Below are 23,368 nucleotides of genomic sequence, written 5' to 3'. Positions count from 1 at the left end.
CAAAAAAATCCATGGTGAGCTATATAATGTATGGGCTTAGCTTTCAGATTTACTGTCCTGAAGTAGGATTCGAGATGTGACGAGCGATCTGGTTTATAGTGTTGATGATGGTGTGTTTTAGCGCTGATCTTAACCTCTCTTACGGTGGTCATACTTGATGATGGTGTGTTTTAGCGCTGATCTTACCTCTCATACGGTGTTGTCATACTTGTGAACAGAAAAATATGGATCCGGCATCAACTACTTAAACAGGTTTGTTATTTGATTTTCCTCTGTACTTAGCTTGACCCCTGCTTTATGTACATGGAACAGTATTGGAGGATTCATGAATGGAATGGCTAGATTCCTTCTTGGATGCTCAGATTCTTGACAATCATCCTTTTACTTCACCTTATAATTATTTGCTACCCAATAAATTGTTAGCATCAAGTTACATGAGTTTTGTATGCAGATATACATAGGCAAAGTGCTTGTCTTTCATGGCATGTGCATGCACTGTGCAATATGAAGCATCACATTGACTTTATTGGTTTTTCTTTGTCTGCTAGCATTGCTTTTTGGCTTCTACATATCCGAATGCTTGAATGTGTGATAGTCTTGAGAATAGCTAAACTATATTGCAATCTTGTAGGCATAGTCATACATTCTGCTCATTTGTCATATTTCTTCTGTGCATATTGAATCTAAGCATGGTCTATTATGAAATTGTGCAATGTTTGTGTGGTTAAATCACAATTAGATATGAGAGTAGCTGGCTGTAAAAATGCAGTTAATGCATAATAGCTGATTCATGTTTCCTGTTTTATTGTCAGGCAAATGAGCGGGTTATAAGGAGTTCAAATATGACCCTGGACTACAGATGGATACCTATTAGTAAACACAGAAATTGTGTACTGCAAGTCTGAGATCTTCCACTTGCTACACATGTTGATCCACAACCAGTTTACTTGGCAGGTAGAACATTAGTTTTAATGCCAATGCAATCGTATGTATCTTTCCACTATACTTGCAAACTAGGATCAACTCGCGGTGCTTGCAAGTTGTTAAAATTTTATGCTCTTCTCCAAACCTCTCATTTTGTCCACCCTTCCTTGTGCCCTGTAGCTTTCATAGCTTTTTCGGTATAAACTACACTAGATAGCAGTAGTTATGTATACATTGTTAGCATAAATTGATGCCGAGTCTTGTGGCTGACTTCCAGCAACAGAAAGACTGGTCCTAAATCCGAAAGTCAATGGTCGACTTCAACCAATCTGTTGCGACACAATCTCGGATGAGGTTTTTTGTGACCAAAATGAATTTTGACCGCGGTATAAATGTAAACAACTAATCTGAGCTATGCATGATGGTTGGATTTTCCATATGTTTATATCAATTATTATTTCTCTTCTCAGGTGAATGGTACTGCTGGTAATTGTTTTTCGCTCTGCCATATGTGATATTTACTGGTATTTTCCTTTTGTATCCTTGGTCATCTAAGAATTACTTTATTAATTTGTAATTTACAGTAGTTAGTGATTTCACTGGAATCGAATGCACGTTCTATAATTTCTAAATTGTATGCATACCATTCTACGACTTTATTTTGTCATGGCACGGCATGTAGGTATTTGTTAAAAACTTAAAATGTACAGGAGATGCAGGGTCCTTCGAATAGAAAAAATACTTAAAGTTGTATTAAGTTAGCGACAATTAATATGGATTGGAGGGAGTACAAATATCATATAAGATACCACCCAATGATATGCCTTCTTCTATGAATTAGTGTTATCAAGATGGAAAAAACACATGGTTAGAATGTCATGTGATATTGATTACTAGGAAAGCCGTGAACTGAAAAATTTATACATTTCGTAGCGGCTTTGCAGAGATGGCTAGGATGTGATGCTATGATTACAAGAAAAACCATGAACTAAACAATTCATATACTAAATAGCCACTTTGCAAAGATGCTTTCACTGAAAGCACAATTCTTCTTCATGCTGGAGTATTTGATGTGGGTGCTTATTGGGCTAAGGAGAGAGTGATGAGTTTCCCATCCGTTGCTTAGGTTTTCTCCCGTTGCAACGCACGGGCATGTTTCCTATATATATATATATATATATATATATCCCTATATATATAATAATAATAATAATAATAAATAAATAAAGCACGGATCGACTTTGTCGGGTTCACCGTCACAATACGCTTTCTTCTCATATCATAATACGCTTTTATAATTTGTATGGACAAAATCGTAATATAAACAAGGTGGTACTAATAATTACGTAAAAACCCAATTTCATCTCCTGCCTCCCAATCCCATCTCGCGGCTTTCTTCGCCGTTCAAAACTCCTCCCTTTCCAGCGACGGCAGCGACGGCGGAGCACGAGCACGTGAGGGGCGGCGCCTTCCTCCCTTTCCAGCGACGGCGGAGCACGAGCAGGTGAGGGGCGGCACCTTCGTCGGACGGCTAGCCGCGGCGGAGGAGAAGGCGGACGCCATGGGTGCGGCTACAGACGAGGCGGAGGAGAAGGCGGACGCCGTGGGCTTGCTGCACGGCTACAGCCGAGGCGGAGGAGAAGGCGGACGCCGTGGGCGTTCATGGAGGATGGTACACCGGCCGCCGGCTCCGGCCGCCAGTCCTCTCTGGCCTCCTCCGTGGTATCCTTCTCAACCTCCGCTGCTCCTATCGTGATTTGGATGGAAAATTGGAGGCCGGCAGTGTCCTTCTCCAACACAAATTGATGTAGTGCCCGACCCGGATTTGATTGGCTGCTATAAGAAGCAAGGGTCCTCGGCCGGAATCTCCATCAGGTTTTGCCCTTCGACCATAATCTCCATCATCCTGTCCAAATTGCAATTTTTAAACAAACATCCAATGTCACCGCCAAGTTCGCCGGGGGAAGAAGCGCCGAGTTCGCCGGAGGAACAAGCGCCGAGTTCGCCGGAGGAACAAGAACGCCCGTCGAGTCCTGTGGTGGCTACACGAGAGGTATGTATCCCCTCGAAGCTACGCCACGGCGCGGTAGAGCCTGAAGTTCGTCAAAACTTGAGCTGACTGTGACCGTCACTGACGCCACCTTGCTGCCGCTGTTGCTGGAGATGAGCTGAATATCAAGCTTTGGTTGCCTCTTTGCTTCCACTTCACTGCTCTTCGACTATCTGTAATTGTAAAACACCTAGTACGATTCTTCAGCACTTGATACTGGTGGTCATGGTCTTCTTCTCTTACTGTTGCGAGACTTGGTTTTAGTTAGTAATCTTGAGATAAAGTGTACTCGTGGATTGCTTAGATGGAGGACCACTGTTGGTTTTGTACTTAGATGCGATTGTGAATCATGTACGGTTCAATTCAGATTCATGTGGTATTTTTCCTAAATTTGTGCCTGCCTGAACATTATTACTATTAAACTATGAATAATGATTTTTGCAACTGTAGGAGAATTTCTTTGCCGCATCACAAGAAAAACAATTTGAAACAAAGAACTGTACTGAACCTTCTAATTATTGTATGAACTTGCTTCACTTAATTTGAACGGCATATTTTTCAGTAGAATTAAGTGCCGGGTGCCACTTGAGAGAATAAAAGAATGATCGGCTATTTTTTTCACAGTTATGATTTAGTCAACATTGATGTCCGTCTGCAAAAAGCTTATTCTGATTTGGAATTGATTTTTTTCAGGCCCTTAAGATGAGTGATGAACATCCGTTGAGCCGTCCAATGTTGCCTTTGGCAACTACACCAGAGGTATGAATCCCCTTCATATTAGTTTGCATATGTGAGCCCTGGTACATGTACAATGCGTCTATTACTGCGACACTTTTCTCCATATATACCTTGTAATACTTTGTTTTATCTAATAGAAGTTGGGTGTTTTCCCTTCTGTCAGGGAAAAAAAATTAGAAGAACATAGCTCACCAATGCAACATAGCTCAGTTCTTATCAGAACAATTGAGAGAATGATGAATACAGCCTTTTTAGTTGATGGCACTGTTTGTATTATTTCTGTTAACACTGAAGTGTGGCATCTCTTTGATGGTTTAGTAGAATTAAGTGTCTGCTGTCACTTGATGTTCAGAATTGCCCTGCCATTCATGCAATAAATAAAAAAGTGATTTGGCCTGGTTTTCATGTCTCTGATGTGTATGCACGTGCAGGTGCCAAAGGCATCCAATCCAACTCAGGTGGAGGCCAAGGAGGTTCAGCTCTCGGACATTGCACCAATAATGCTGGATGATACCGACGTGAAGACTGTACGTTTCATATATTCAGACTGGGAGCTATGGTGTACTACCTCTGTTTCAACTGATCTAACGGTTGGAGGTTTACATTTTATTTCTGTTCTGACTGCAGAAAATAGATGACATCGCTGAACTGGACATTGCAGAGGATTTTGATAACCTGTCTTCCAAAAAGGCAAAAATTTCTGAATCACGTGTACTGGAACCATCACCTATGTCACCAACTATGAAAACATCTTCTCCAGGTTCAGAGTGTTTTGAATCGTTTGTGCCGGAATAAGATAATTAGATGAATCATGATACACTACCATCACCTCCATCCCCATCTAGCTCGACAATATCTCATGTTTTCCCATTGCATGATATTAAGGAACCAAATTCACATAAAGAGATCAAAGTTGATGAGACATATGATTATCTCCCACAAGGTATTTGCTTGATTTATCACGTGTGCTTTCGTATACAATATATTCTTAAATTATTTGATTTTCTGCAGACTATACATTGACCGACCATGATCTATGTGCTCATATAGCAATAGAATCATCTTTGAGAAAACAATTGCTGGTTCAGATAGATGGAAGTTCTGTCTTGCAACATCAATTGATGTGCCTGCTAGATGAGAAAGAGTGGGTAAATGATGATGTAAGTACCCTTACTGAAACAGTAAAGAGTTTCTAATCACTAATATCAATTAGTAATGTATTTTTTAATTCTTAATTATAGGTGATCAATGCATATATATGTTGTATAAAGGACCAAATACATCTCCAGAATGATAATAAAGTATATTTTGAGAGTCCATTTGTTACCTCACTATTTAAACGAGATGGCACCATTGGAATACAAGAAGGTAGTGCCTTCATGACAGAGATTGTCCTCGAATATATGCAGCATGACATGGTAATCTCCATATTCATAATTTACATGTTCTAGGTTTCATGCATTTTCATTTACTATTTTCCTAATTATCTTTATTACAGATTAAACTTCCAATAAATGCCAATAACACACATTGGTATTTAGCTGTTGTGAATACAAAAAAATGTGAGGTTCAAGTTCTAGACTCATTGTGCTGGAATTCTGACAGAGATGATCTTGCTAATACGGTTAGTTACAACACGATTTTTAATATACTTAGATAATGTGTATCATTTCTTCTTACCACTATTTTATTTTTAGCTACGAGGAATACAATTTCATTTGGACCTTCTTAAAAGTCAAAAGTTGGTAAGCGACGATTGGAAAGACGTTGATCTTACTGAATGGAAGATCACAGAACAATTACAAAAGGCAATTCAAAAAGATAGTTCTTCATGTGGTTTATTTATGGTTAAATTTATGGAATATTTCATCGGATGTGCACTATCCTACCCAATTACACAGGTATATATCTTTTTTTAATAAAAAGTATGTTACTTTTACAAAAAGTACTTTTTAAATATACTAATAATTGTTCGTGTTGCAGAGGAAATGATTACTTCTTTTAGGTTTAAGTTAGCCAGCATACTATTATGTTGGAAAACAAACACTGCAGCAATGACTACAATCGTTGAAGAAAGTGACGATGACAGCAAGGGAGATCCTGATGATGTTCAAATATTGGAAAGTTTAGAAGATATAAAAAAACAAAAACAAAAATCCCATTATCTGTTGAAAATAAATACAGATCACTAATATCAATTCTTTCTAATATGACCTTACATGAGTTAACAGCTGGACTCTGTAGCTTCATTAAATCAATTGATTACACCGAGATTTTAGAGTAAGTCATTTTAAATTAGTATTGCAATTGTATAGTATCTGAATTGTTTTATTAATGGTTTATTTTCTTAATTTGTATCATTATCAGGAAAGTATGGATCCGAAGTTCAAAACCATATCCAATTAGCTTGTCTCTCAGAAAACTACAAGGATTGCTAAAGGATGATTTACCCATGGACCGTGATTGCTTTAATTTGATCGTACGGAAGATTATGTTGGATGACATCCAAACATCACAAAAAACAAAGCAACTGATAGCAAAGCATTATCTCGACATAAAATTTTGGGTATGTTTTTATATTCGTTATATTCTTTTTATATTCTAATTTTTTATCATCTTTCTAACCAATAATTTTTTATACTAGATGACTACTGATTTTGGAAGGCACCCAGATTTTCGTAAAAAGTTAGATGTGGAGCAACTAGCAAATTCTGTTCGTAGTTGGCCTGGTATCAAATATAATGTTTCAACATGCAAATCGGTAAGAGCACTTTTGTATACTTTAGAGCAATTTTTTTATTGCATCTAATATGTAGCCTATTTCAGATCCATATTCCAGTACAATGCATTGATGAATTCATTCTATTCACATTGGATCAAGATACTAGAACAGTGTACATTTTGGACCCTACTCCTATTAATCCAATGTACCGATACAACCCACTCGCAAAATATGTGAAAAAAATTATATGGATTTCCGAACATTTACCGAAAGCAATGTCAAAAGCATGCCCTGGGTCTAGATGGAACGAGGATATTCTCTTATGGCATCATAGAATCCTAGATGATATTCCAGTTTACAACAGGTATTTTTCAGAAGATGAATACTAGATACTGATTATTTGTTGATTTGAGTATGTAGACAATATTAATAAAGTATATTTATATTCTTATATAAGGGAACTGTCTGGTTATCTTGTTCCCCTATTCATGTCCACATGGGAAGACGAAAGACCACATTTGCCATTTTTAAAGGTAAATATTGCAACCGTATAGATATTTGCTTTTATGATTATTATACATGTGATGCTGATGTCATTCTTTTACAAAAAAATGAATGAATAGGATGGATATGAACTCAGAAAACTAATTTTGGGCCAACTACTAACATTCAAGGACAATGAATGTGAAGATAACATGCCTGCTGGTGTACTGGACTTCATCAATTGTATTAGGAAAATCCAAAGTTAAACGGGTATGTCAAATAGTATCAATTCATCTCGAAATGTCAAATGACTCAAATATCTTCTTCCAATATGCTAACCTTGTTTTCCTACCAATATGCTTGTGTAGGGAGCTCAATCGGTGGAAGGTAATTTGTCAGAGAGATTTCTTGCAGCCAACAGTTAATAGACAATGAGCAGGGAGACGATGAACATGTAGAGATGGATTTTTTTCCTTTGAGAAATTAATAGTAGATTTTGGTTTCTACTTAAGATATCCCTTACATATATGTAGAAAATTTTGGAGCTTGCCAGGATATACATTTTTTGGGGTTGCCAATTATAAGAGATGACGGATTGCTTCAAAATTCGATGTTTGTGGGTTCACACATGACAATACTGTGGAAATCACAAATAGTACAGAATCGTGTACTCTGTTGATTAATAATTATTTTATAGTTTGTTTCTATTCGAAAATGCCAACTAGAGACCGAGCTCCACGGAGGCCTTTATTTGAAAACTTCTAAATCCAAACTTTTTAGTTTCAAAAAATTCTGAAAATAAATACACATATACGTAGATACATAATGCACATGTAACTTCTAAATCCAAACTTTTTAGTTTCAAAAAATTCTGAAAATAAATACACATATACCTAGATACATAATGTACATCTGTGCAAATTTTCAGGTCGAAATACATTAAAATGTGAGCTACACAAAAAAGACAAATCTATATGTACTGTACCAAAAAAATTGCTTTGTATTTCCCTCTAACGTCACTGTAGAGTGTACGTACATGTATGGTGTTGATGAAAAAAATTAAGGTTTGGATTGGTATATTTACTTAATTCTCAAGAGCTAAACGAGAATATATTCATAAAAACACGTAATTTAAACAGGCTACAGAGTTTAGCAGGCTTGACCTAACTTTGGCTAGAGAAAAAAAAAACCACATAATTTTGGTTCAAATCCTGAGTCTTCAGTCACACAGGAAAAAAAATCAACTAATGACTTTTATTGAGTTGAACTTTGCCGGGAGCATTTTTTCGAAAATTTATTTCCTTTTTTCTATTATATTTTCCACTGAGACAGAGATCCTTGAATGATATATATCTCTCCCTAATAATAAAGCATGGATTGACTTTGTCGGGTTCACCGTCACAATACGCTTCTCCTCGTAAGTTTACGCTTTCACTTTGTATTTCGTAAGAAGGAAGTTGCAAACCAAAACTGTTGGTTTTTTTTAGATTCTGAACTTCAGGGGTGGGGGTGTCTTTGGCCATGCTTATTGGATAAGGTTAGGACCATGGGCTATTTTTTAAAACTCCCGCTACAACGCACGGGCATGCTTTCTATGCTATAAAAAACACTAATCTGCTTAACCTTATTATCGATGTTTATTAAAATTGGATATATAAAATGGTGCATAATGGAACATGAAGCCAGTTGTGCCCCTTTTCCGCCCGGTGCAACGCACGGGCATTTGTGCTAGTAATAATAAAACACGGATTGACTCCGTGGGTTCATCGTCACAATACGCTTTATTTCTGTGAATTTACGCTTTTAGTTTGAATTTAAAATATACTAGTAGAATGCCCGTGCGTTGCTACGGGCAAATGATTGAAAATAAATTAAGAAGGCACCTATACGTTAGATACTTGACAAAACTTCACTTCTCTTTTTGGCAATAAAAACAATATCCAACGATTAGGAACATGCTACCACCTATTCATTTTCTCCCTCCTTTCCCATAATGGTTACTCCTCCTCCATCATGCCCTACCCAAGCCTAATTTCCATCCTCCATCCCCGCAACCCTAGGAACATGCTACCACCTATTCATTTTCTCCCACCTTTCCCAAACAGTTACTCCTCCTTCATCGTGCCCTACCCAAGCCTAATTTCCTTCCTCCATCCCCGCAACCCGCGGCTATCACCTCCCCGCTCCCCTCGACCTCCCACCACCGCCATGTGGGTTGCCGCCTCGGCCATCCTCAATGAACAACTTTGATGTCACCCCTCCCCCACCCGCACGCCCATGCACCTTCACTGGTTAAGTTTCAGACTCGCTCCTGCTTGTACATGGCTCGGCCTCGCTGTGGTTGGCTCTCCTCATGTCATCCCCGTCTTCGGCCTCGTGCAAAGCAAAAAGTCAGTGACACGGCAACAAAAATTCAGACACATTGAGATTTAGCAAAACCGATAAAATCAAAGAAGTGGGCGATACTTGATTCATACACATACTTCACAACGCAAATTTATCATACATTAATCATATGTCAACAACTCATTCAAACAATCAATGAACAATTATTTGATATCACAATGATATAATTCCCGCTTCACCTGAAGGTCCAAAAGTACAGTCTTCTCTACCGCTTTCTTTACAAAATCAATTATATTCAATGTTCCTAGAAAAAATGGAAGTGATTACACAAACCTATCGGTTACTCATGTTTGCATGCCTTGTCCTCTTTACCGCGAGAGTACTCCACCAAACATCGAGCTTCACAATAACCCCAATTATCATCCTCATTGAGTTTATCATCTTCCTCGACAACAATTGTGTAGATCTTCAAGTGCCAGACTTTAAAAATGACAATGAACCTGAGCATTGATGGAAAGGTAACAATTTTACACGATCACACTCTAGCCTTGGGCCACAACTTCACTTTCTTCCCATGCCACCTTCCTTGATGTCTCCCTCCTTTCTCCCAGCTTTGTCACCTCCCTCCATCCTTCCTGATCCTCCCTTCTTTCACCTCCCTGTGTTGCATGTCCACCACTCTTGCAGCTCTACTGGCACAATCAGCAAAAGACATGTCTTGAACTTGATTCCAACAAAAAAAATCTGTTGGGTTGAATAAAAAATTAAACATTATTTTTACCCTATATTTGAACAGGAAGAAAAGGAAGTAGATTCAATTCACACATATGAGTGGGGGTTGCAACTGCACACAGTACCTACGCAAATGCCTAATGTGAACAACTATCATTGTTCAAACACACTTATCAGTTACTCTTTGTACCTTTGCATTTACTCCTCAATCACCCTGCAACAAGACATGACATCATCTTCATTCACCTCATGTTAATATTTAGGTCAGAAAACATGAAGAACTTGAGACTTGGGAGTTGATGGAATCCATTGTCTTGCTCTACAAACTTTATTATTTCACCATATTTTCTTCTACATGTGCTCTTTCAAGAAGGCACATGAAATAAGAGCCGCAACGGATGATATAATGCCAGCTCTCGAAATAGTTTACCAAAATAGGTGTAATGCCAGCTCACGAAATTGTTTACCAAAACAATTCAAGTTCACTATCGTAAATAAATACAGTGAATTTCTTCTCATTTTGAATCATCTACTTCACTTCATCAGCAACTTGCTTTGCAGCCCGATCTAAAGAAAAGAAGAACTGAGCTCTCCAGCACATGTGCAATCTCTGGGACTTAAAAGTTTCAAATAATAGATAACAAGGGCTTCTAAAAAAAACCCAAATAAAAGGCACAGAAAATCATGAGAAATGGATTAGTAGCTAAAGGCCTCATCATCGCAAATTCATCATCCATATACGTACATCAAATTGTACAATACTTGATGGTTGTCAATGGGAAAATAGTTCATCATTTTTGGATAAGTATCGTGTCATTTGATTTGTACCTATTTCATAGGAGTTGATCATAAATGCCAAACTACCATCTGTTGTCATTTGTTGTGTTACTATTTCAGAGTTGATCATATAAACAGTTGTTGGACGCCTATTTTTTAAAGGATACACTGTAGTCATACAACAGATTATTGTTAGCTTGTGATTCACCAGATCAAAACCACAAGGTCAAGCTAAGTAAGCTCCTTGAAGACCCAACATGAACAGGGGGTTCAGGATTGTGACACCTACTTTGTCCCTATGTAAGAAGTGAACCTATAAAATAGAGTTCACGAATTAACCTATGAAGATGAACAATCCTGAAATTTGATTATATGAACATTTATTTCTGAAACTCGATTGATGTCCATTGTGTTGCCTCCCTCTCTTCATATCTGACGCATGCTGATCAACTTCCAATCGGCATACATTACTTGCACGTATCAACCAAAAGAGCAACGCACTACAGAGAACATGATGTATCAGGATTTTGTAAAACAACAGCCATTAATGTGTAGCAACAATAGATCTCCCTAGAACTACCCTAACCTTGCGTATGCATGCATCCTGTTGATCTGTAATCACCTAGCTAAAATAAAAATCTAATCATTAGGGTCCAATCTAAAACCCAACAGGGAACATAGCAATTGCAAACAAAATTCATTAGGACTTTAGGAGTCCATAGCTGTGAAATACAGGTTAGCGCAGCTACGTAGAGGAGTCGGGGCCTCTGCGTTGGCTCCTAGCTATAGCAGTATATGCGACTTACCTTGCCTGGCTATGTATTTTTGTACTTTTAGTTGCGCGTGACGAAGATCCTCGTGCCAAGTGCATGGCCATATGGCCCATATCTTCTTTTGACTTGACCTTAGCCTCCATCACGCCAGCAAGTGTAATGCTTCCATTTGCAGTTTTGTTGAATCTGAATAGGCACTCTAGCAGGCGCTGCCACTTTTGCAACAGACCCATGATCATCAAGTAAATCAAATACTTCCTCCTTGAATATCTGATGCGAACAGCAACACAAACAAAATGGTAATAAGAAAAATATATATTCCAATTATTTAAGTAAAGATAACTGCTACCGGCTAGTGTACCTCGATGAAGGATACCCTAATTAAGAACTCTGTATGACGGTTCATCGCATCAGATTTCCTGAATATCGTCTCCATGAGAGGTGCAATTATTCCTCCACGATCAGCTTCACCAGTATAATTGGTACCCGTCGTATATGTCTTTCCGGATCCAGTCTAAATATTGTACGAGAAAAAGCCAAGTTAGAAGTTAAACATCCAAGAACTAATATTACTCTTAACTATAACTATTCGTTGTTACCTTGCTACTATCTATGTTCTAAGCTGAGATCTGGACATTAGGGATCCCATAACTAAACAAGCCATAATATGTTGTTTGAATTATTGGAAGCAAAGTGGTAAAAGAAATGATGTGAAAAAGTTGACGGTGCAAACTCATATGATTAAGCCATTCCTAAAAAGAAAGTTGACAGATGTCATGATTATTTTCTCGAGAATACAGACACCTTTGGTCTCGTTTCTATGAAAGGGAGCCAGGGTAGCTCCCCTTTGATTGAAAAAAAAGAATACAGAGACCTGATTTCATGGACCACCCTCGGATGGCAACAAACCAGACAAATAAGCGAATGAATGAATCAACTTCCAGAACATATCATGTCGACCCAAATCTATCATGTTCCTACCCATCTGGCAGTTGAATTTGTAATCCTGGGAGCGCATGTTGCCAAGACCACCAGAGGCAACCAAAGAAAATCATACCTGCGGCTCGCCCTGCATGACAGTGACGCAATCCGTGCAGCCGAGGAGGAGCTTCGGCGTGACCCTGTCGCTCAACGGCTGCGATGCCATATCCGAGCTCTCCATCGGATCCCTAAACAAGAATTCGCAGAACCTATAAAGAAAAGGTGCAAGACCCAAAGTATAAGCCAAGGAAACAAGAAATCTGGGCATTCCAAGCCGGAAATATGAGAAATCCGGACATTTGGGTGAAGTTTTGAATTCGCCTCACCTCAGCTCCAGCGCCGGTGAGCACCCACACCGCATGATTGGTAAGGCAAAAAAATTTGTTGCAAAATTTTACATAAATAAGAAAATGTCTACTCTTTCATTCAGAACTTGCACTTTATTTGAAAATCAACATGGTCTAAGAAAAAACATGGTAAAGACAAAAACATATAGTAAACTTCATCCGATGGTCTATCACTATCTTTCGACGTCAGGTTTCTCATAATTTGTTGAATCCTTAGCACAACCTATACGAAACTGATGGAGGCCTCATCAAATTGATCATGATTAGTCCAAGATGAACGCAATCAAACCGCGATGGTAGCTCCTTCCTTTTTCGGTAAACTAACGATTTATGGAACATCAGAATAGTTGATAAATTTTTAGACACTCCCAATCACGAGTCCTTAATTCTGTGTCATCGTGATGCTACCTCCAGCGAATAATGTAGTACAAATTGATTCTCTAAGATATTATCAAACCCATGACATGCACTTGATACAGGACGGCACTCACTCGTTCTTAATAAAGTACATGCCCCCTTTAATCGAGCCCGCACAGAGCAACCTTGACATGCTGGACTGGAGGTCTCTATACATGCGACGATATGCTTAGTTAACCGATGCCTCCCTCTAATACGGGCACCAATTTAATAGAAACTTTTAGCTACAAAATTCTAAAATGCAATGGTGTAATGAGAGAAAACTTAAAAGCCTAACCTTGGATCAGCTAAATACTACACAAGTCAGTAAATTGCTTCCAGTACACAATCAGTAAATTAATACGTGCAACCAAAAAGATCTGATGTAATGGGATAAAACTATATAAATAACTTGGGATCAGCTAAATAGTCAAAATGTAGGATCCCAGAAATCCTAACAATACTATGAATTGGCAGTGGACTAACAGGAATGTAAGTGCAAACCTTTCTTTCTCTTTAAATTCTTGAGGATGGTAAAATTTTGTTACAAGCGTTCAAGATTCAGTTCTAACATTTTGGGGTTGCTAATGCATTGCAAGTAATCAATGTTTAACTACAATGTTATCCAAAGTTCATGTGAGTTGAGTGATATCTCATTTAGTTTTATGTCATACAAATAACGTGCAATTTTGAAATTATGTTTGTTGGAGCCCACATGTTGCAATCCCAATGTAATACAATTACGACAGAACCAATAGTGAAATGATGCAAAAGGATTTACCTGAGTACAGGGACTACCGTAGGTAAAGAAAAACCATTCTCTGACAAAACACAAAACTGATGGGAAATACAAATCAAATCAAGCAGAACTGGGGACAATACTATATGTTGTTTAAAAAGTCATCAATATGTAGTTTTAGTAATACACTATTGATTAGTAGACAGAATATCACATTCAATCTTTCCACGTGCAGTTGCTAGCAACCTCTGTCGTTTAGCGAGGATGTGGTAGTTGTGGTGTTAGTAAACAAATTCAAAATGATAGTACAACCTGGTCTCATGGCATTCCAGACGGCCTATTTAGATGAAGCAAGAGCAACCATGTCCTATAAAAGAAAGATATACCAGCTTCACAAATATACTACTGAAAATATACCAATTAAACATACACATCTCTCTATGGTTCTACCTTCTATATATTATTTATATATTTCTAGTCTTTTATATCAATTCTTTCACACAGAGTTACTACAAGGAGGCTTCATTCTACTGCTAGTAGATGTCTCTCTCTAAGCTATTTATATAGCCCTTTCAAAATGAATTGCTTAAAATGCCTATGGATGGACTTGAAGGTGGATGCATATCTGAAAAAACATCATTTTTCAGAGGCCATACTGATAACGTATTCAATAGTTTTCTGAGTTATATTGAAAATGTGGCCACCAACAAACAAAATTTCAAAATTGCACGTTATTTGTAAGCCATAAAACTAAATGAGATAGCACTCAAGTCACATGAAATTTGGATAACATTGTAGTTAAGCAATGATTACTTGCAATGGATTAGCAACCCCAAAATGTTAGAACTGAATCTTGAACACCTGTAACAAAATGTTACCATCCTCAAGAATTTAAAGAGAGAAAGGTTTGCGCTTACTTTCCTCTGCTTATGTGTTGTGTTGTTCTGTTTGTCCACTGCAAATGGAATATATTCGGTGCTTCAACATATTTCCTGGTAATATGGAAGAAAGAAATTTATTACAAATACCATCGATATGTCATTCAACTGCTGGAAAAATAGTATTATGTAATACAAAAGTATTACAAGTGATGGAAGATGGATTCAGAAACACCAATGACATGCACTTGTATTTTTAAGTCTTCATACTATAGAGTTAACTACCTGCAAGTTATATGCGCATAAATAATCACAACACTTGGATAGCACCTACACATGGGATTACATATTTAATTCACATAATCAGTTCTTCTGCTTCCATAAATTCAGAATTGCATAAAAAAGTATGTGTCTATGGAGTATAGATAAGGATTTGAATTGTTGACGCAGGGCCAACTGAGCCGTCCACTTGCCAAGTGCTTTTCTAGCATGGACGATGTGCACATGGTGCAAAGCTGGCTGAAGGAGTTGATAGATCAGATCCCGGCAAGACTCTCACATACTTAACTTTGGTTGCCCTTGCCTTGATTGATTCACACACTGGCAAGGTTGCACACACAGAGGAAGACTCGATGGATTCTTGCCGGCTAGAAACAAACACAAGCAAGCACGCAGGTGGGAAAACAATATGTATATAGTGATTTTACCTCATAAATAGTTTGGTGGCTCCACTCCATAAGTATGAAATTCGTGATGTTGGCAGCCTGAAACTAAAAGAGAAATAATGATCTCCTTCATAAATATCAACAAAAGGAGAATGGGTTATTTGGGCGACCAATCAAAATCCTTGAAAGTTCAATACATCAGTTGGCAGCAAGTGTGTACCTGCAAAGCAATTCTTTCTCTGAGTCGCATGTAAATAGATTCGTAACATGGTGTATGTGTGGCAGATAGCACTATCAGATTCGTAATAAGACGCTGAACTATCCGAAAAATAAAAAGTCCCTGCAATGGCAGCTAGCACACACGCATCTTCCCATCCCATCCGCAGCATCATCTCTACCTGCACCCTCAAATCACTGAATGAGTTCCCAACTTGCATCCACATCCAAAAGCGAGTGCAGCAACCACTCTGCCATGTAAACACAGGAAACAAACATCATAGATTGACCGAGTAGCATCAAGATCAGATCAGGACAAGGAGAGCCCGTGTCAGGACCCTGACAGTCAGCCCATACTACGTGCCTGTATAAGCAGTGGCGGATCCAGAAATTCAATTTGAGTGCTCTTTTTTTTTGCACCCTAATAGTCAAGCCAATTGGTTCACAGCAATACGAATTTCACAATAGCAACAATATCTGAAAAGATTAAGAAAATTACAAAATAGAAGGAGAAAACTACAATATGTCATGGCTTAAGGACGAGATATGACAACATCATCGTTCACTTGAAAAAAGGATTCCGTCCCAATTAATGTAATCAAGTTATGCATCAAATCTTCCTCCGTGAAATCCATAGAAAAAAGGTGTGCAAGCTTAACCAGGTGTCATCTACAACTTACAATTCCAAGATAATTCAAGACATGCTCTACTGCCTACAATTCAAAGATAATTATTTTTTTCCTGCTAATGAAATCAAGCAGATCCTCACTCAGTGTCATCTACACATTTTTCTCTCTGAATCTGAATAGCAGCTACACATTCAGTTGGGATTTCACAATGAATCTGAATAGCAGCTAGACATTCAGTTCACAGTATCATCGTTCACTCTGTCGTGTGCGTTCAACACAAAAGTGGCTGGTTTGCTGGTTTGTTGCCGGCTATTGGGCTGCTCTGAACTGAGCCTATAAGCTAGTATTTCTGTCATATAAAAAGTACATACCTATATACGAATTTTTGGCAAAAGAATTTGGATGTGCATCTGTACACCCATGTCCCATGGTGGATCCGCCCCTGCCTGTAAGGAAGCGAGTACTCGTCGGGGAGGAGAGGGGTACCTTCTGGAGAAGATTCACCTTGAGGAGATGGGGGATCAATGGAGAAGAGAGGCGTCGGGATGCACAGCCATCCCTGGTCGTGGCCGGCGAGGTCGTAGGGACAGGGCCGCACGGGCCTTTGTAGAGGAGGGGGGAGGGGTAGAGGATTGGCGGATGGGGAAGGGAAGTACCAGGGGTGTGGTGCCGCCTCGTTGGTCTCAATCGCCACCGGTTGCCGGTATCCGAGGGGCCGCCGCCGGCGGTGTCCTGGTGTTCATGATCCGCGACGGCCGCGTCCCGGTGATCCGCGACATATCCGAGGCGCGACGGTGGCGGTGGCTTCCTGGTGATCCTCGACGGCAGCGACGGTCGCTGGCGTCTCCTTGGTTCGGCGGTGGCGGCTGCGTCCCGGGAGAGGAGGAGCAGCGGCTGCGGTGATCTCGTTTAATCGAGGAGATCGAGGAGATCGGGAGCCAACGGCGGCGCCGCTTACTCGAGGGGATCCAGAGGATGGTGGCGGCGATGGGAGGGGATCGAGAGGACGGCGGCGGCGACAGGAGGGATCGAGAGGAACGGCGTTCCTCCTGCGGGGTGGTTTTTTTGGGGTGCGTGCGTGGGGTGGGGTGGGGTGGGGAGGTGACGAAAAAAACCAGTCGAAAAAAAACCAGTCAAAAAAAACCAGACGAAAGTGGGGGGACTATTCAACCAACTCGTCCATTAGAAATAGAGATACGCAAGTAGTAATAAAGCGTTAATCGATTTCGCTCCCCATCCGGTTAAAACGTTGGTTTGGTCCGTCCGGCACCCCTATGGGCCGAGCTGGGCCTGGTCCTACTTTTTTGGAAAACAAAAAGAAGGTGCGATATGGTATTCGAACCCACGACCAGCCCTTCTGTCTTAAGGACTACGGCCGAATAAGCTAGCTCTATCGAGGAGGACCAAGCCCAAGCCGACTCCCGTCTTCCTTATCCTTTCCCCCGCTACAGTAGATCGGCGACAGGGAGAGTTCTCCAGTTTCCTCGCTTCCCGCCGGCGAGGCGTGGATCCTTGCCTCCTCCGGCCGCGCGCTCCGGCGGCGGGGGGGAGGTGGGGGTCCCGTTCCTCTTGTCCTGGCGTGTAGATAGGTTAGTTTTAGGTCCCGTCGGCGTCGATCCGGTGGAGAACTCGTCGCCGGCCAGGAATAATGGCTCCGCTGCTTGCCCTCCTCCTCGATGGTGCCGTTGGTGCCGTCGGGTCGTCAGCGTCTTGCGTTTCCCTGGGTGCGGCCGGCGTTGTGGCTGCACTGGTTTCATGGGGACTCGAGTGTGGTTTGCGTGTTCTGCCTGATCGTCGTCGGTGCTATGGGGGTGGCGGCGGCTGCGGCTGCGGCGATTTTCAACCCAGAGCTTTCCCCGTGGCGATGCTCTCCTCTGGTGTGGCGTCGTCAAGCTCGTGGGTGGTGGTGGTTGGCCAGCCGTTGGTCGGTTGCTTCTGGTTCGGTCGGTGTCTTGGCTTTCCTCTCCGATGGTGGCAGCGTCGGATGGAGAAGCAATTTTGGTCCTCGCGGATCAGTCGATTCCGCGAGTTCTTGGATCCTCAGGCAGGGCGGTGAGGCGACTTCGGCCTCCATGCCTGTGAGCATGGCGTCTTCTCCAGCTTCGGTGTGCTCCGGCGATGGCGACGTGTTCTGGTGTGGGTCTGTCCGTTGGCCGGCTGTGGCTTTCTGATGTATTCCCTTTCTTTTCCGAGGGACTCTTTGTAATCTTGTGCTATGAATGAAACAGCTATTTTTCTCAAAAGAAAAGCTAGCTCTATTTTGATTGTTCAAATTAGAAGATTGACTTATACTAATAGTCCCACCTCGCTTCCTTCCACTAAATCCACCTAATTTATATATGTCTTCCAGGTTCCTGGGTCTCAAGGAGATATATTGATATGTTTTTTTTAGAAAAATGAGAGTATGAATTCAACGGCGGTGCTTCATCTATTATTTGATACGGCGTCGTACAACACGAGTACTTTTTTTTCTCAACGGTGGCAAAAGATTTACTTCATCGATTAATTACAACATGAGTACTATATTCTATGCGATCAGATTATGAATAACTTTGAAGTAGCATGCTTTGTTGTAACTCTCAACATGGACTTTTGACATTGTACTTTTGTGTTGTTAGTTTGATCCAACCGAAATTCATAGCGTTCAAGAATGATGCCCATTTTGTTCAAGTGCAATGTGCTAGCAGCGTCACTGTTATGAGTTTTATGTGACTTGTGCATATCCGTGGCCACTTCTTTCAATGTTCTTCAGTTCTTTGATTGCTTTTAATATTCTTTTGCTGCTTGTGAAATTGTTTGAATGATAAATTATTTTTCAGGTTAATCAACTTATATTTATTTATTTTCTTCCGTTGTAACGCACGGATATGTTTGCTTTAAAAAACATATAAACGGAGCTGAATTTCTCCATTTTTTTCATCTGTCATGGTATTTACCCAACACAAAGTGATGTCCAGTGAAGTGAGAGAGGGGCTAAAACACATTATTTAACCCAACCCTTTTAGCTAGATTTTTTCACGACTCCGTGCAAAATCCGGAAAAAGAATTGCTGCTCAGTGCGAATTTTGATTTTTTTTTCCATGCCGTAGTGCAAATCCCAAATAGTACTCCAACTTTCCAAAATAATACCTTCTATGGAAGATTCGAAAATTAGTCCTTTAATATCAGAACCGTCATACAAAATTCATACAGAAGTATCGTATGTGTAGCATGGTTTTTTATATATGACTTATATGCATTTCTGCTAGCTTTTGGCATGCGCCTCCCTGCAGCCGGATGACACCGTTTAGTTATTGTTGTGTTGTGCTTATGGATGTTTCTATGGGCATGTCAATTATCTCTCCCATTGCAACGCACGAGCATTTGTGCTAGTAGTATAAAATACTAGCAAATATGTCCGTGTAACGGGAGAAAAACAATCAGACTATGCAGATGTGATAGAGATAAAAAAAGTCTAAATCAAATGCCAGGATGAGATAAGGACTTTTAAAATGTCATTCCACAAACTATGTCCGAATGATGTCATGATGAGATAAGGGACTTTAAAAAATCATTTTAATAACAGAAAATGTGATGGTCTCATAACGATTTGATTTTCTAAGGTGCCACAATGAAATATTTTTTGACTAAGCAAACTGCATTTGATAGACCATGCTGGAGCTAGATTGATGAATGATGTGTCTCGCCTTGACCTAACGTGACGGTGTTTTTCATAACCAGTAAAATTATAGTACCAGAATGAACATAGTTATGCATGGATGCAAAATAAACACTTAGCATTTTCATATAGGTTACAAAAACGAACCCATAGGAAGTTGTGTCAATATTGTGGGGCTCGAACACGGAAACCTTTGTCTAACCCGACGGGCGAGGGACAAAATAAAATTGTAACACAACCTCTACACATCCCCTAATAAAACCTCAACGTAAGCGATGGTATATTTTGTTCGTTATTACGGATCTGTTTTAATTTTTGCGAATATTTTCACAAATTTCATGGTCATTTTTTTCAAATTACCGATATGTTTTGAATACATGATCATTTTTTAAAAATAATGTACATTTTTTATTTCACAAACATTTTTTATTTCATGAGATTTTTTTTGAAATCATATATTTATTTATAATATGCGAAGAGTTTTTTGAAATCATGCTCATTTTATGATATCTCGATAAAATTTTCAAAACTCACAAATTTTTGTGAATATTTTCAAAATTTTCATTGACATTTTTCTCACATTAGCGAATATGTTTTGAATACACGATCATTTTTTAAAAATCATGAACATTTTTTATTTCACAGTCATTGTTTATTTCACGATTATTTTGTAATAATGTAATTTCTTTATAATAATCCAACAGTTTTTACAAATCATGAACATTTTATGATCTGTTGATAAAAAATTCAAAACTCGCAAATTTTTAAAATTTTGAATATTTTTTTTGGAAATGCCGAATTAATTTAAAAGAAGAAAACAAAACGGAAATGATAAAGGAAAAATGAAAAAATAAAATAAAAAAACACGGGCGTCACGAGCAGGCTATGGGCCGGCCCATTACCATGCGGGGAGTATGAGGCCTGAAGAGAAAAGGGGAGAAAAAAGGGGGAGTACTAGAGATCAAACCCCGCTCTCCCGTGTGGAAGACAAGTGCCTGAGCCACTGCACAGCTTTTGTGCTCACTTCATGTAAGTGTATTAGTCTATAAGAACCGAACCTCGCATGTTTTTGAAAAACGAATCGTTTTCTTAACTTATAGGTGGCATGGTGGGTAATATTTTGTAACTTCGGGGGCAATTTTAATGACGGACGACCAGAAGCAGTAGCCATTTTATTATTAGGGAGAGACTAGCCAAGAGACCATGCGTTACAACCGGTTGCAACGAAATTGTGTATTGAGCACTTCATCACAACGTGGGAGTGGGACACTGAACGAACCTGTGGTTGGATGGTTAGTAGAACAGTGGTATCCCCAGCCTACCAGAGTTCAAATCCTAGTGCTCGTATTTATCCTCAGTTTATTTCAGAATTTCCGGTGATGCGCGTTCAGTGGGAGGAGACGTTTCAATCGGTTACGAGACGTCTACGGTGACTTCATAAAATCTCAAGATGATATATCGGCTCAGTCTCTTGGATATGCTCATAGGGGTAGGATGTGCTTGTATGTGTTCATAATGATGAGTGTATGTGCGTTTATATGAGCGCTTGAGTCTGTACTGTTCAAAAAAAACTTGAGTGGGACCTTTTACCTGATCTGGAACATGTACATATGAAATATCAGGTTTGCTAACGAGTCTTTGAGCATCTCTAGCAGACCCCGCAACCGACCGACCCGCAAAATTCGTTTACGGGCTCCCATAAACAAAATTTACGGGACGACAGACGTGGAGATAGAACAGATTCTGCATACATCACTGTAATTCAACTCGATTTGGAGTTGGTACTCCTCCCGGAGCTCCGGCAGGAGCCGCCACAGCTGCATCTCCGTAGGCGGCGGCCTTCCTCGCCTACCACCACGCGGTCTCGGCCCCCCGGAGCCGCTGGAGGGATGGGTCGAAGAGCCTCCCGAGGCGCCGGAAAGTCGCGCACGCCCGCGAGCCGGTGCTGCGGGACTTCGTGTCGTGGGTGCGTGCCGCCTCCCTTTGCCTGTCCGACACAGGAGGGCGGAGGGAGGAGCTGTCGGCCTCGTCGTCGTTGCGACGCTTGCGGCCGGCGAACCCCCTGCGCCCGTTGTCGGTGTCAAAACCGGCGGATCTCGGGTAGGGGGTCCCGAACTGTGCGTCTAAGGTTGATGGTAACAGGAGACAGGGGACATAATGTTTACCCAGGTTCGGGCCCTCTCCATGGAGGTAATACCCTACTTCCTGCCTTATTGATCTTGATGAATATGAGTGTTACAAGTTGATCTACCACGAGATCGTAATGGCTAAAACCCTAGAAGTCTAGCCCGTATGACTATGATTATGATTATCCTCTACGGACCTAGCCGTCAGGTTTATATAGACACCGGGGGGATCTATGGTTACACAAAGTCGGTTACAGAAAAGGGAATCTTCATATTCGGCCACCAAGCTTGCCTTCCACGCCAAGGAGAGTCCCATCCGGACACGGGTAGAGTCTTCGGTCTTCGTATCTTCACAGCCCAACAGTCCGGCCCATGGCTAACAGGCCGGACGCCCTAGGACCCCTTAGTCCATGACTCCCGCAGTAGCCCCTGAACCAGGCTTCAATGACGAGGTGTCCGGCGCGCAGATTGTCTTCGGCATTGCAAGGCGAGTTCCCTTCTCCAAAATAGTCTTCGGACGCAAAGAATGTATCCGGATCTGTAACACAAGCACCTCACATAACCGTAGAGAGTATAATGTTCCACGAATCCAATCCGCTGGCAACTTTTTGTAATGTGACATCACGTCTGCCCGGTCATTATTTTGAACCGTTTCTTGTCCTGCCGTTCCACGTTTCGAGGCGTGGTTTTTACTGGCACATCTTGTCAGAGCAGAGATCGTGTCCCCTTATTGCGGGATTCTCATCAATACGAGCGTGGGTAACCCAACCGTTCCATTGGGATGATTTCTTAGGAATAGGCAGATTTCTAGGCTTTAGAAGGAGGCGTTTGATATCCGCTGCCTTTATAAAGGAGCCAAGGGTCGTCTCTTTTTACACCGACCCTTTCCTCAGCCCTTCCAACTTCGAGTTCCAGCACCCAAAGTTCGACTTCATTGTTTCAAGCTTCCCAATCATGTCCGGACCCAGCCCACGGGGCCGATGGGTGGCTTCCTCTGTTACGGAGGAGGATATTGCGAAGCTCCGTGCGGCCAAATACCTGACCGCGGAGATCCCCCACAGGCTTCCTGCTCGAGGACAGGTTATTCCTACTCCCAGATCCGGCGAGAGGGTCGTATTCATCTCCCACTTCCTCCGAGGATTAGGATTCGCACTTCATCCCTTCGTCCGGGGGCTCATGTTCTATTAC

At 40.7% G+C, this 23,368-nt stretch overlaps 2 protein-coding genes and 1 long non-coding RNA gene across 6 annotated transcripts; 2 read left to right on the top strand and 1 right to left on the bottom strand.

Moving 5' to 3' along the window:
- The first annotated feature begins 2,485 nt into the window (after window positions 1-2,485).
- On the top strand, window positions 2,486-5,981 carry LOC123170952 (uncharacterized). The gene is made up of 10 exons (XM_044588648.1): window positions 2,486-2,596; window positions 3,668-3,733; window positions 4,144-4,239; window positions 4,340-4,423; window positions 4,517-4,655; window positions 4,724-4,872; window positions 4,954-5,130; window positions 5,211-5,336; window positions 5,410-5,613; window positions 5,698-5,981. The coding sequence occupies exons 1-10, from the start codon at window positions 2,486-2,488 to the stop codon at window positions 5,902-5,904; spliced, it is 1,359 nt and encodes a 452-aa protein (XP_044444583.1). The 3' UTR covers window positions 5,905-5,981.
- Window positions 5,982-6,357: 376 nt separating this feature from the next.
- On the top strand, window positions 6,358-7,432 carry LOC123171073 (uncharacterized). The gene is made up of 5 exons (XR_006485267.1): window positions 6,358-6,473; window positions 6,539-6,798; window positions 6,892-6,967; window positions 7,058-7,187; window positions 7,286-7,432. It is a non-coding gene; the product is annotated as an uncharacterized lncRNA (long non-coding RNA).
- Window positions 7,433-11,601: 4,169 nt separating this feature from the next.
- Window positions 11,602-17,025, bottom strand: LOC123167734 (kinesin-like protein KIN-4C). Of its 4 annotated transcripts, XR_006484076.1 has the most exons (7): window positions 15,772-16,167; window positions 15,594-15,650; window positions 14,926-15,000; window positions 14,321-14,375; window positions 12,603-12,714; window positions 11,907-12,059; window positions 11,602-11,815 (listed from the first exon to the last, which is right to left on the bottom strand). XR_006484076.1 is itself a non-coding variant. In XM_044585594.1 (4 exons), the coding sequence occupies exons 1-4, from the start codon at window positions 12,885-12,887 to the stop codon at window positions 11,678-11,680; spliced, it is 459 nt and encodes a 152-aa protein (XP_044441529.1). In that variant the 5' UTR covers window positions 12,888-12,951; the 3' UTR covers window positions 11,602-11,677. The 4 variants fall into 4 exon arrangements, 2 of the variants coding, with proteins under 2 accessions (XP_044441529.1, XP_044441528.1); XR_006484077.1 differs by lacking the exons at window positions 11,602-11,815; window positions 11,907-12,059; window positions 12,603-12,714 and adding an exon at window positions 16,768-17,025 and having other exon boundaries at window positions 13,411-14,375; window positions 15,772-16,018; XM_044585594.1 differs by lacking the exons at window positions 14,321-14,375; window positions 14,926-15,000; window positions 15,594-15,650; window positions 15,772-16,167 and adding an exon at window positions 12,853-12,951 and having other exon boundaries at window positions 12,603-12,735.
- Window positions 17,026-23,368: the final 6,343 nt, after the last annotated feature.

Source organism: Triticum aestivum, chromosome 7D (assembly GCF_018294505.1).
Source record: "Triticum aestivum cultivar Chinese Spring chromosome 7D, IWGSC CS RefSeq v2.1, whole genome shotgun sequence".
NCBI lineage: Eukaryota > Viridiplantae > Streptophyta > Magnoliopsida > Poales > Poaceae > Triticum > Triticum aestivum.
Note: the sequence above shows the minus strand (reverse complement) of the source record. Positions and strands in the feature narration are given on the sequence as shown.